Source organism: Pyrgilauda ruficollis, unplaced genomic scaffold, assembly GCF_017590135.1.
Source record: "Pyrgilauda ruficollis isolate IOZ18807 unplaced genomic scaffold, ASM1759013v1 scaffold148, whole genome shotgun sequence".
In the NCBI taxonomy this organism is placed as follows: Eukaryota; Metazoa; Chordata; class Aves; order Passeriformes; family Passeridae; genus Pyrgilauda; species Pyrgilauda ruficollis.
The window spans coordinates 511,455-524,631 of record NW_024513432.1 but is presented as its reverse complement, the minus strand read 5'-3'; the positions used below and the strand labels follow the sequence as shown (position 1 = coordinate 524,631).

The 13,177-nt window shown below is 49.4% G+C and overlaps 1 protein-coding gene across 3 annotated transcripts in view; it reads left to right on the top strand.

Annotated features, from left to right (window-relative positions):
- The window catches only part of KDM4B (lysine demethylase 4B), a 62,621-nt gene that overhangs the window by 24,199 nt on the left and 25,245 nt on the right, over positions 1–13,177 (top strand). For 2 of the 3 annotated variants that reach the window (XM_041460713.1, XM_041460712.1), the window contains exons 7-9: positions 1,531–1,668; positions 11,082–11,278; positions 11,744–11,776. In XM_041460713.1, the coding sequence (XP_041316647.1) occupies positions 1,531–1,668; positions 11,082–11,278; positions 11,744–11,776 (368 nt within the window). The remainder of the gene's footprint in view (positions 1–1,530; positions 1,669–11,081; positions 11,279–11,743; positions 11,777–13,177) is intronic. The other variant, XM_041460715.1, reaches the window with a different exon arrangement.

Genomic DNA, 13,177 nt, shown 5'->3' with positions numbered 1-13,177 from the left:
TGCAGAAGTCAGTAAATTTGGGGCTTTCTTCATGAGTGGCAGTTTGTGCTGGCTTTCCTTCAATAGTTATTACTTTTCTGCATGGCCTATCCATCATCTGGAGTGTTTTCTAATTTATTGTGGGATAATGTTGACAGCAGTGCCATGGATGATGTGGGCTTGAAATGGAGACACCAGGATGTGCATTCACTGCCAGAAACATCATCTCTTCATCTCTGGAGCCAGCAGAGTAGCACTGCTGGGGTTTGTGGAGGGGATGACGCAGGGTGCTCCTGCTGAAATCCTGCAGGAGCTGCTTGTGTATCACAGCAGCTTTTATTCCCTCTTTCTTCAATTATTCTTCTAGTGTTAATGGCATCTGCAAGTTCAGAGGGAGGGAGGGAGGAGTGTTTGAACTTCTGTGTGTTTACATTTTGCATTTGGCCCCATCCCTGTGTTGGGAAGCGCAGTGCCCTGGAGTCTCTGTGGGCTCAGAGCTGCTGGGGGGTGGGTTGTGGCTGTGGGAAGGAATCCAGGCAGCATTCTGGGCCTGTGGCAGCTGTGAGAGCTCTGTCAGCACTGCTGGCTGGAAGGACAGGCAAGACCAAGCTTTGCCTCTTCCACACCCCGTGGAGGGGAGGTGCTGCTGCATGAGGGGCAACTGGGCTGGGAGCTGCTCCCATGGTTCAGTGTTGGGAAGCGCAGTGCCCTGGAGTCTCTGTGGGCTCAGAGCTGCTGGGGGGTGGGTTGTGGCTGTGGGAAGGAATCCAGGCAGCATTCTGGGCCTGTGGCAGCTGTGAGAGCTCTGTCAGCACTGCTGGCTGGAAGGACAGGCAAGACCAAGCTTTGCCTCTTCCACACCCCGTGGAGGGGAGGTGCTGCTGCATGAGGGGCAGCTGGGCTGGGAGCTGCTCCTGTGGCCATGCTCTTAACAATTAAGCTTATTTTATTCCAAATGATTTTTCTGCACAAGATATAAAAAGGGGTTTTTATTTTTGAAGCATCAAGATTGATTTGCCTCTGATTCTAGCTGTGATCTGTAGAGTTCAACCCTTATTAATAATGTCCATACTGCTTATTGTTATTTTAATTTCATTGAAGTCGAGTCACAGGGTGGTTTGTGGTGAAGGGGACATTAAAGCTCATCCAGTGCCACCCCTGCCATGCAGAGGGACTGTTAGGAGGGAAATCCAGAGCTCTTGGGGGTGGGAATGAAGGTTTGGAGCTGCCATGAGCCAAAGTGGTCGCATCAGAGATTTATTGATCTTTTGGAATGTTGCAGCCTGAGACCCCTTTGTAACTGGAGCAGGTATAAATAGCTCAGGTTATGGGACCCCTTCCCATCCACTGTTCTGAGTTTTTCCCTTAAGAGAAATCCTTGAGTATTCCTGCAGTTCACCAGGAATGTTCCAGCCCAGCCCAGAGCTGCCCATGGCTGCTCTGCCTCCAGTGGGAAGAGGTTTCATCAGTGGGGTTTTTAATGGGTCTGTTCTCAAGCTGCTGCACTAAGTGACCTGTGGGGTGTCTCCTCCTTTTTCCTGTGTTTTCCAGATCACCCAGGAGGCCGGGGAGTTCATGATCACATTTCCCTACGGGTACCACGCTGGCTTCAATCACGGCTTCAACTGCGCCGAGTCCACCAACTTCGCCACCCTGCGCTGGATCGACTACGGCAAGATGGCAACGCAGGTGGGCAGCTGGCAGGGCTGGGCACTCCTGCAGTGCCCCCGGTGTCCCCACTCCTGAGCAGAGCACGAAATGCCTCTGCTCTGGGAGGTGCTCTCTCGCTGTCCCACGCCGCTGGGTTTGCCTCTCGATAATTTGTGGAGTCCAGCCCAGCCCCAGCAGCTCAGCTGAGCCCTGGCCCCCTGTGCCACATCCAGGCTTTGTTAAACACCCCCAGGGATGGTGACTGCACCACCTCCCCGGGCAGAACATTCCAGAACTTTATCACCCTTCCTGTAAAACACTTTTCCCCCATATCCAACCTGTATTCCCTTGGTGCAGCCTGAGGCTGTGTGCTCTGGCTCTGTCAGCTCCTGGAGAAGGAGCCCAGCCCCAGCTGAGCACAGGCACCTTTCAGGAGGTGTGCAGAGTGAGGAGGGCACTCTGAGTCTCCTTTTCTCCAGGTGAGCACCCCCAGCTCCATTTTATTCTGAGGGTGCAGGAGTGGTTTTCTCAAGTGTTGCATTCAGGTTCTGATCAGGTTGTTTTGGGTTTGGTAAGTTGGAATTAGTTTTCTGGTGCATCCAAACTGCATTTCACAGTGGATGAGGTGACTGATGTAACTGAACACAACTCATTAGGTACACACTGGAGGGGAAGGAATAAGCTGGAAATACTTTTGAGCTTTAATAACACTATGGTAATAACACTGAAAATACCTGAATTCCTCTAATCTGTGCACTCAGTTAAGTTTGGAGAGTTCTGTTTGTCTGGTTATTTCTCATTAGGGCAGATTCCTGGTGTACTCTGGTTTGTGGCAGCTCTCCTGATTTGAAGTCTGCAGAATAACTGACCAGCAAAGCTCATTCAGCAGAATCTGGGAAGTTTTGCCATGGGCAGGGACACCTTCCACCATCCCAGCTTGCTCCAGGCCCTGTCCAGCCTGGCCTTGGACACTTCCAGGGATGGGTCAGACATTTGGATTTGTTCTGGAGTTAAGGGATGGTAAGAAAAACCTTAAACTGTAAGAGACCTCAAATCAGTGTCAGGTGTCTGAAACTCAAAAATAGCCAAGCAGTCTTGGTTTAGAAATGTAAAAAGTGGTGTTTGTCTGCTGTGACCTTGTAAAGCAGGTGTTTGTGTAGTGAGTGGTCATGGTATTACACCCCAGAAAATGGGGTTTATCATGGAAATTCAGACAGACCCTTAACTACAACAGAGCCAGCAGGCACCACTCGAATATTAAAAGCAATTTTGGGTTCAGCCATGTGTTCACAAACAAGTGACATTTGGGAAGTGCAGTTTTAGATGGAGCCTCCATGCTTACATTGTTAGGCAGCGTAGCGTGAAATTACTGAACAAGCAGCAGCAGAGCAGGAGCAGATCTGGGGACACAAAGTGGAAGTGTGGAAGGAGATGCCCAATTTATTCCCGTTGCACTCCGTGGCACTTGTCTGTTCTGAGCCTCCTGGTTCATTCTGCTCCAAAGCAGGTGTTAATTAACCTGGGGTGCCTGGCTGGGGTCCCAGCTGAGGGGGAGTTTGTTACACTGTGAGGACAAAGCTTTGTTTAAATCTCATTTGAGGTTAAGCAGGGACCTAAGGAGTGGTCAGGGTGTGCACTGGGAGCTGCCTCGCCTCTGTGGGGAGAGAATTCCTGGAGAGACAGCAGGAGGAAATCCCTCCCTGGCAGGGCGGGCAGCCCTGGCACAGTGCCCAGAGCAGCTGGGGCTGCCCCTGATCCCTGGCAGTGCCCAGGGCCAGGCTGGGCATTCCAGGCAGTGGAAGGAGTCCCTGCCATGGCAGGGGTGAGGTGAGATGAGATTTCAGGTCCCTCCCAACCCACACCATTCCCGAGTTTGTGATTTTTAGTTAACACTACAGCTTTCCTGTATTTCAAACACGGCTTCATTGATTTATGTGCTCCCAGGCACAATTAGATTATCCTTGCTCACATGCAGGCAGGTTGGGTTTTTTTTTTCCTTACCATATACTCATTTATAGAAGTTCTTGGGAAGTCTGAGCTGGGCAAAGCTCTGCAGGCACTGCTGCTCCTGCAGTGACCCCTGCCTGGGGTGATCCCCTCCTTCCTTGGGCTGCCAGCACAGCTTCTTGTCCTGCCTGCCCTCAGGAGAATGGGGACAAGGCAAGGTTCATAATTAGCCAGTTGTAATGCTCTCCTGGACATTATTCTGGGGAGGAGATGTGGCTTCTGCTGGGAGCTGTGTGTCAGTGCTGCAGTGCAGGAGAGGAAGGTGATGGTTCACCTCGGAGAGCAGAGCTGTGCTAATTGCCTGCCAGATGGGTGCAATGTTCTGCATCCCACAGAGAACCTGCCTGGCCTGTAAAAAACACAGAATCACCAGCCTGGAGTGTAAAGATCAACTGCTGAGACACTGGTCCTGCTCTAATTGTAGAACAAGTGTCAGGATTAGAAAAAAAAAAAAATAAAAAAAATAGCAATGGCTGCAGAGTAGTGTGGGAAACTATCAGTGGGTAAATCCACTTGTATCTGTAAATGAGTAGCCAGGATGGGCAGATCCTCAGAATTCCAGTGGAAATTGGTTTGGTGAATACCAAGTGAATAATCTGAGCTGTCCTGCTTGGTTCAAAGCTTTTTGAGAACATGAAGTCTTTCTCTCCTCGGGTTTTTAGCTAGAACAGATGCTTTTGCCCCTTGGGTCTGATTTGCTGATCCTCCTGCTAATTGCTCCTCCAGCCACAGTGCTGGGTGTGGTTTGTGACAGACAAATTCCACAAACTGTGTTTTGTGATGTGCAGAAATCTCCAGGGCTGCTTCTCTGTGCTCTGAGCCAGGGTCAGCTCCAGAGGAAGGGTCTGGATCCTTCCCAGCCTGGAGGGTGCCCCAGTGGGAGGTGGATGTCCCCTGGACAGTGGCCCAGAAGGAAGAGCAGCTTTTAGCAGCTCTGCATGTGCTGCTGTGTCCCCGTGGGCTGGAGGAGCCTCTGCTGCAGCTCAGTCCCTCCCAGGGACAGCCAGGGTGGGCTGAGGCCAGCCCAGCTCCCCCCTTGCACCTTCAGGGATGGCAGAGACCTGCAGCTGATCCTGCAGGGATGGTCCATGTGCCCCTCCCAGCCCTGCTGGGGGCCCGTGCAGCACGCAGAGCTCTGCAGAGCCCGGGCAGGGATGCTCCTTGGCAGCTGGCTGTCACTGGCACAGGGCTCAGCACGAGGACACCCAGAGAAAGGAGCTCAGAGGGCTTTGCACAGCCTTGGAGATCCTGGCACAGTGTTTCAGAGTCAGCTGTAATCCAAATATTTGCTTTGGACTTCAGCATTCCTGATTCAGCTGAGGGATGGTTTATTTGTATAAACTACAGTTAATGTTTGCCTGCATAGGCAGAGCTTAGGAATTAGGGAGAAATATTTCCCTTTGTTCCCTGTAGCTGGAGTTCCTCAGTCATTTGTCTTCCATTTGTCATATTTTTTTTCTGTTTGGTTGTTGAAAAAAGCTGCTGAGTGAAAGCCAGGAAATTATAATTTTCATTCCTTACCATCTTTTTTATTAAATTTCTTTTTATTTTGCACCACGACCCTGCAGTTCCTGCCTGCACTCCTGGTTTTTTGTTTCTGTAAACCCTTGGATGCCAGCACCAGAGGATTTTAGCAGCTGTGTCTTTGCCCAAAGAGCCCTTTTAAACCAGGGGCTTCAGGAAATGCCCTCCCTGTAGCTGAGGTGGCCTCTGAGCCTCCTGCTATTCAGAGACCCTTTCAGAGTGCAGAGATTTAGCAGAAATTCAAATCCCAGCTCAGCTTTTCTATTTCTTTGGCAAACTGGACTGAAAATAAGTGGGTGGGAGTGGAACAATTTCTGCACTTTCCCTTCCATGAAGTGCAGCCACTCCTGGAGAGGGTCTGGGGTCCTGCTGGCTGCCACTTCCCTTCCTGCATCTCCTGTTTACTCCACAAAAACTGCTGGAATTCTCTCTCTCGGCATAAAACGGGCTCAGGCTGCCCCTCCTGCCCGAGTGCTGCATGTTGGGCTCTGAACTAAAACAGCTTTCCCCTCATCCCAGGCAGCTCTGGGAGGGGCACAGGGAAAACTTCCTTGGCTTTCCTGGTCTGCCAAGAGAAGGGACCTTTTGGATCCCACCTAGGATCCTCTCCGTGGCTTCCTGCTTCTAAACCTTCTGCTCACTCTTCTTTCTGTGCTGCATATGTAATATAGAAATAATCTCAAATTTACACTCGGAATAGCTGGGGTTTAATGCTGTCTAGCATATCATTTTCCTGCGAAAATTGAAGCTTTCTTCTTACTATTCACATTTCAGTAGATTTTTTTTTCCCCTTCAATGTGTCTGTATTTCCCAAGAAAATCAAAATTGTGAGGTTTTTGCAGCAACCTGTTTGGTAATACTGCAAAATTGGTCCCCAAAATAAGGCAAATCAGAACTGTATTTTTGCATTACTTTGTGTCTATGCCTCAACTGACTCTAATTAGACCTTTTTAAGCTTAGAACACATAAAAAAATCTATTATGAAATAGCATTTCCATAGTTTATTTTTGTCAGACGTTCAAAATTGCTCTTTTACTCTAATTAGACCTTTTAAGCTTAGAATACATTAAAGAAATCTATTATGGAATAACATTTCCATGGTTTATTTTCGTCAGACAGATTCAAAATTGCTCTTGTACAAATTCTTCCACCTTTCTTCATACTTATTTTCTTGTAATATTTGTAAACACCCCTAATGCTCTTGATTCTGTGCAAGAAAAAGGAACTTTTGCAGCTTTTTTTTCGTGCTGAGGTGGAAAGGGAATGGTTATTTTTTGGGAACTCTCTGGAAGCTTTGTTTTTTCAGCTCTTTTCCAGGCTCCTCTCCCGAAGTTGTGGCTGGGAGGTTCTGGGCACGACTTTTGTTGCTGAATAAACCCAGGTGTGGCTCTGTGAGCAGAACGAAGCCCGGATTTGCTGGGGTTTGCAGGTTCCAGTGCTGGGCTGGCTGCCTGTCCCGGGGGGATCAGTGCCTCCAGCTCCTTCTGGCTGTTGGCCTGGGTTATTGATCGATTCATTTCATTTATTGATTACTTTTACCCCGGCTGGGGCTGCCCCCAGAATGCTGTGTGTGCAGGGAGGGGGCTCTGGGGCAGGCAGGAATGGTGCCCTGCACTCCATGGGAATCTTCCCTGATTGTTGTGTTTGTGGAGCTCCGGGAAGGGTTTCCAGGAGCTTTGCTAATGAGCTGCTTTGCTGTCGATACCGCTAATTACTCTGCAGACGGGGGGGTCAAGGCTCATCTTCCTCCCCACGAGCTTCCAGGCACAGCCACTGAACACACAGACTGTGCTTCTCCCCCTCCCCGGGGCCCAGCTCCTCTTCCTCACAGAATCGCTGCCGTCCATCTCTCAGGAGCTTGCCTGGACTGCCTGAGCCCAGGAGAAGGAACCTGGAGCCCAGGCTGGTTCTGCTGTGCTGGGGGATGCCAGTGGCACAGCTGTGACATGGGAACACGCTGGATTGCTGCTTGCAAGCCCTGGTGGTGCTGGGGGCTTCTTCCTCCCCGAGCTGGAGCTCTGCTTGGTGCTGGGAGTGCCCAGCGAGAGGCTGAGCTGTTTTCTGTGCTCTGTGCCAGCCAGGGTTCCTCTGCTGCCCTGTCCCAGAACCACCCCTCCTTCCAGGAACTTGCTTTTGCCTTCGTTTTTGTCAGAAAGCAGGTAGAAAGGCTTTAAGCAAAGATTTTGGTCTGGCATTTAAAAGCTGAAAGAGCTTCAATTTCGAGCATGTTGGGTTTTGTGATGGATAAATTTCCAAAGTGGGAGGCTCAGCTGAGTCTTACCAGCTGCTTTCATCTGAATGTGAAGGGTTTTGTCCATGCAAACCAGCAGTGCCACTTTAAATGTGTAATTTTGGTGACTATTTCTGCATAAGGAAAAGGTTTCTTTTCCATTAGCCTTTCCTTGATGGAACTGCTGAGGTTCAGTTCAGTGTTAATAGTTGGGAATTGAGGGAAATATCCTCACTGTTGCTGAAGGTTGAAGTTGAATGAGTCTGCACTTGTCCATAAATCATTTGGTTTTATGACTTCAAGGAGACAGTCATTTTATTTGACTGTTATTTTATAGAGACTTATTTGTGTTTTCGTGTTAAAAAATATTGCAAATAAGATAATGGTTGTACATTCCATAGCCACAAATTCCCCCCTATCAGTCCTGGAGTTGGAATTGATGGGACAGGGCTCCTGCTGTGGTCACATATTTTACCACAGCCCCCAAATTAGAGTTGCAGTTAATAAAATAATGAGGAAAGGAAGAATGTTGGGGTTTTAGGCTGGAAAAAGGTTTAATTGTGCATTTCCTTACAGTATTTTTCCATGTGCTTAATAAAATAGTTAATAAAACCATTAACTTATGGAAAGGGAGAGGTGAGGCTGGGAAAAGCCTTCAGAAGGCGGAATAAGTGAAGTTCCTGCAGATTTGGTGAATGTGGAAACTCCTCTCCTGTTGCTCTTTTGGGTCTCAGCTCCCCTGTGACTGAAGGCACAGCACTGACCCTAAAGCTGTGGATTTTTGGCTTGGTTTGTTCCCATTCCATGTTCAGGACTTGCAGTGGTCCTTGGAGGTGGCAGTGGTGAATATCCTGTGTTTGTTCTGGTGTTTGATCTGTGGCCCTGCTGCTCCCTGGGGGGGTCTGGCCAGCCTGGGGGGGGGAGAGGGGATCTCAGGGCTCCTGGGATTTGGACAAAACGTTCGTGTTGCCATTCAGTCCTGTGCTTTGGGTGATCCCATCACCCTGAAATCCTTCTCAGGGCTGGTGATCCCTAGGAATTCTGTGAATTCCCTGACTGGAGCTTTGTGGTTCAGTTTTGCCTCATGTAAAGGAAATGAGGTTTCAGATCTCTCCTTACTGGTGGTGTTTGAGTGTTGACATGTTCATTTTTTTTTTCTATAAAGTTTAATGATAGTGGAATATAAAAGTGTTAGAATTGGAGGGAATTTGGGAGGATATATTCTGCAGAAATTGGGGTAGGGAGAGACAGAGATGGGGGTGTAGGCATAATGTCTTCTAGGAAATACATTGTTTATGACCACAGTGAAACTCTTTGAAAGCAATGCAGCTCTGTGTGTGTGGAAGGGGGAAGGCAGGGTGTGGGACTGGAGATCATTGCCAGGAAACAACCTTGCTGCTTCTGTCCTGCTGGACTGGATTGCAAAGGCAGTTCCTCACCCTTCTCCACCCTCCCTCTCCTCCTGCTCTGCCCCATTCTCCCTCTCCACCTCTCTCACACACACAAGAACATTCCCTTTTCCAGCTGCTGGAAGCATCAGCAGGATCCCACTGCTGTCTGAGGGAGGGGTATGGAAAAATGTCCTGGCCTTGCTGGGAGTGTGGCTGTGACACAACTGCACTGCACGGCCAGAAGGAGCCCAGAGGAAAGGGGCTTTGCAAATTATTCATGCTGGCTGCTGTGAAAGCAATAGAATTAAATTTAAATTGAAATATAAACATGCATCATGGTAGATTTATGGACAGAAAGGAGCTGGGCTGCTGTGGGATGTGGAGGCCACAGTGCCAGTGCTGAGTCCAGCCCAGCAGCATCCCTGGGCTCAGCCTGGGCTTCTGCACCTGGGGGAGGCTTCTTCTGCACCTGGGGGAAGCTTCTTCTGCACCTGGGGGAGCCTCTGGAGCTGCTGGGGGCTGGAAACTGCTCTGGAGACCTCTGGCCCTGAGTGCCTCGGGCTGTGCTGGCAGATTTGAGGGTGTGGGGGTGTCTGTGCTGCACTCTTGGGTCCAGGTCAGGATCACCAAAGGCAGAGCTCCCCTTTGGAGCCATTTTTCAGCCTCTGGGGAGGTCAGTCCCCAGAGCTGTGCTGGGGATGCTCTTCTGTGCTCCTCTTTGTAGCTCTGCCCAGGTGCTTTTAAACTTTCTTAAGGAAAATCTGCTCAGTCCCTGAGGCCAGGGCTGGTGGAGGTGCCCTGGGAAGCTCCTGCCTGGGCCGGGGTTGGAAACTTGGGTGCCCTCTGTGTTCCTGCCTTGCTGTGGCCAAATTGCATTTCCAGCCTTTCTGGCCTCAGCTGGTTTTCATTAAATGGAGTTTTCCTGAAAGTGCCTGTCCATAAATGCTCCTTCCCACTCAGCACACTGGGGTTGTGCACTGCCCCAGCCCCTGCACGGTGAGAAACAGGAGCTGGAGGATGTGGGGTGGTGGAGAACTGTGCAGAAGGACTCTTCTCTCTGCCTCTGTCAGTGAATTCTCAGCTATGGCTATAAATTATTTAGTGATGGTGGTGAAAAGGGAAGGGAGAAAGGGGAGAAGCAGGTTTAATTTAGGCACTTCTGCCAAAAGAATGGATAGAATGGTTTTGAAAAGGTGTGAAGGAAGGGTGGAAAAAACCCCAAATCAATCCTGCAAAGTGGCTCCAATTACCTCAGCCTCAGCCTGGAGTTGAAAAGCAATTTAAGTGCAAGCAAAGCTTTGCACCTGAGAGCAGAACCCCCAAGAGAGCTGTGGCTGCAGCCCCCAGAGGCACCTGGGGAGTTCTGGGTCCTTCTCCATCCTCTGCCTTCTTCTGATGAAGTTTATAAAGGCTGTCTGAGACTGACATCAGTGCCCAGGGTGAGAATCCTCTTGCTGCACTCAGTCTGTTCATTCCTCAGAGCAAAGGGATACATCCAAGGAAAACCACCTGAGAGTGCTCTCTGTGCAATGGCAGGGGTGTAACTCCAGGTTGGTTTTAATGAGCATATGCCAGCTGAAATGAATAAAGCACACTTTCTCCCACCTAATGGTTTGGATGCAGGTTGTAGTTACTGCAGGGTTTTTGTTTCTTCCCTTTTGTGCAGGACTGCTGTGCCATGTCAGGATGTATCATTATGAAGTTTAACTGCCCTGTGCTCCAGGTCAGGCTTTGGCTCCTGTAAGGCTTTTCTGAGCTATGAAGTGGTACCAATAATACCTTTTCAGCCTGGAAAACTCTGCCAGAGAGAGGCTGATGGAGGGAAATGGGCTTGAGGGCAGACTCTGACCTGGGCTGGACCAGACAGAGTAATTGTGTCTGATGCCTGCAGCACAGGACTCGAGCAGCGCCAGTCCCAGCAGGCTTTGTCTTGTTGGGGGGCTTAGAGGGAGAACAAAATCCTTGGGGAAGAGTTTTGCAGCAGCCTTGGAGAGTGCTGGAGTGGCAGCTGGTTCCCCAGGAGCAGCAGAGCCAAGGTGTGAAAAACACCGATCACTTGTTCTTAAAATTTTAAAAAGTTTAATAGTAATAAAATGGTTATAAAAATGGTAATATCATACAGCATAACTTTCTGACATAACACACACAATATTCATTTTAACACTTGCGAAAAGCCGATCATAACCACGCATTTGTCACACGAGGCACTGCCAGCCGTGCCCCCCTGCAGGACCCCCCTGCAGCCGGGGTGGGGGGAGCAGCTGTCCCCTGGGCCCTGTCACCTGCGTGCTCTCTTGCAGTGCACGTGCCGCAAGGACATGGTGAAGATCTCCATGGACGTGTTTGTCAGGGTGCTGCAGCCCGAGCGCTACGAGCTCTGGAAGCAGGGCAAGGACATCGCCGTGCTGGACCACATGAAGCCCACGGCCCTGAGCAGCCCCGAGCTCGACGCCTGGAACGAGACCAAGGCAGAGCTGAAGGCGAAGCTGCTCCGCAGGTAAGCACAGAGGGGGTGGGAGCCCGCCCTGGAGTGAGCTGCTCGCGTTGTAAATGCTGCCTTCTCCACTGGAGATAGTTCAGACTCTTTTGTTTTCTTCCTTTGTTCTTTTCGTGCAGTTCCTCGTGCTGTTTGTCTGGGTAATGTGTCCCTCGTGCTCCTGTTTCCTTCCCACGTTATAAAAGCACGTGCTTTTCAAAGTGGGACACTTTGTGCTCCCTCAAATCTCATCTCTTATCCTGGAAGACAAAAAATATCTGTAGTGAACATTTAGAGCTTCACTGATCAGAAAGCAGGAGTTTAAAAAAGCCCATCAGTTGCAAAGGGGATTTTGTGCATGCCTTTCTGTGCTTCCTTTGATCTTTGTATTAATTTTCTACAAGTCTGTGATTTTTGTGTGTTACAGCATGCTTGAATTGAAAATTTGGCATGCTAACCTTTTCCTGTTGGAATCTTGCTTTATAGGATAGGAGATGAGGAAGAGGACAGCAAACACCGGTATGTGACTTCCCTCAGCAACGTCAGTCCCTTCATTCTTTTTCCTGGCAAGTTTCTTAAACAGCAGCTCTGGGACTCTTCCTCACTCACTGAGTTTTTTGTGAAAGCCCCCAGGAAATCTTCAGGCCTTGAGGTTCCTCAGGTTTCATCTTGGTTTGGATTTCTGTGATCTCCATCACTGGAGAACCTCAACTGTCTCATGGCTCTCGAGCTGCTCTCCTGGGCTGGCAGGGATGTGTGCTGTAGCTGGGGCTGGGGAAAGGGAGCTGCTCACTCCCTTTTTTTGCAGTTTTGTGGCTGCTCAGGGTTCCTGGTGGAGCTGATGTGTGCAGGGTAAGGTACTGTATGAACACCAAGGATTATTTTCCCTCCCTGAGCCTATTACCCAGCAGAGAAGCCTCTCTCAGCCTGAGCCTATTGCAAAAGATCCAGGTACTTTTTTGCTTATCTGTTCAGTGTTTCCTGGATTATTCCAGCGTTATCCTGGAGCAGTTTTGAAGCTGTTCAGTACTCCTTAGCTGTACTTTCTCCTGTGCTTATGTCTTTCCAAGACATCGTTTTACTTGAAGCCTGACTTTTCTCAGCAGGATGGAGGGATGGGATTCACCTCTGCCCAAACCTTCACAGTTGTAGCTACTTAATTTAAGTCACTTTGTGGTCTGTTCTTCAAAGAGTACAAACGCTGCTTTTTTGTCAGCTCTCTTGGAAAAATGGAGCTTTTAAACTCTGCAGAAGGTGTTATTTCTTCTCTAAGGTCAGTCAGACTTGGTTACCTTAAAAAACCCAACTTTGTTTACTTTATGGCTTCAGCAAGAGACAGTTTTAGTCCAGTCCCCATTTCATTTCTGGTGTGTGAATTCTGTCAGACACAGAACAGCTTCACTTCTGGAAGTGCTCAGCCTTCAGCCTGTAGTTCTGGAAGCACTTTCTTTAAATGCTGAGCTTTCTGCCTCTCTCCCCCACAACCCCTGAGTGAGAAGAGCGCTGCAAAACAGATCTTTTTTTTTCCCTCCTGTGAGTATAAAGCTCTGTGCTGTAATTTTTGCCTGGCACTTCCACACCACAGGAATAAAACACACTTTGCTAAAACCAGCTTGTAGCACTTGACTCTACTCCTCCTTCGGCTACAGAACATTCCAGCTGCAGTGGCAAAGTCTTACAGCTTTATCTCCACCTCCCACCCTCCACTCCCCTGCCAGGGAAGGTGGTGTGTTCTTGGAACACGGGTGAAGAGCAGAGCTGATCCTTCTGGGCTCAGCCCTGCTAATGACTGTCCTGCAGGTGTGAAGGCACCAGCTCTTCTTGGGGCCACCATCTGCTCAGAGTCTGGCAATTAGAGCTCCCTGTGCATATGGATCAACTTGCTTTCCTATTCATCATTCATCCCAGGTTGAATTTTTT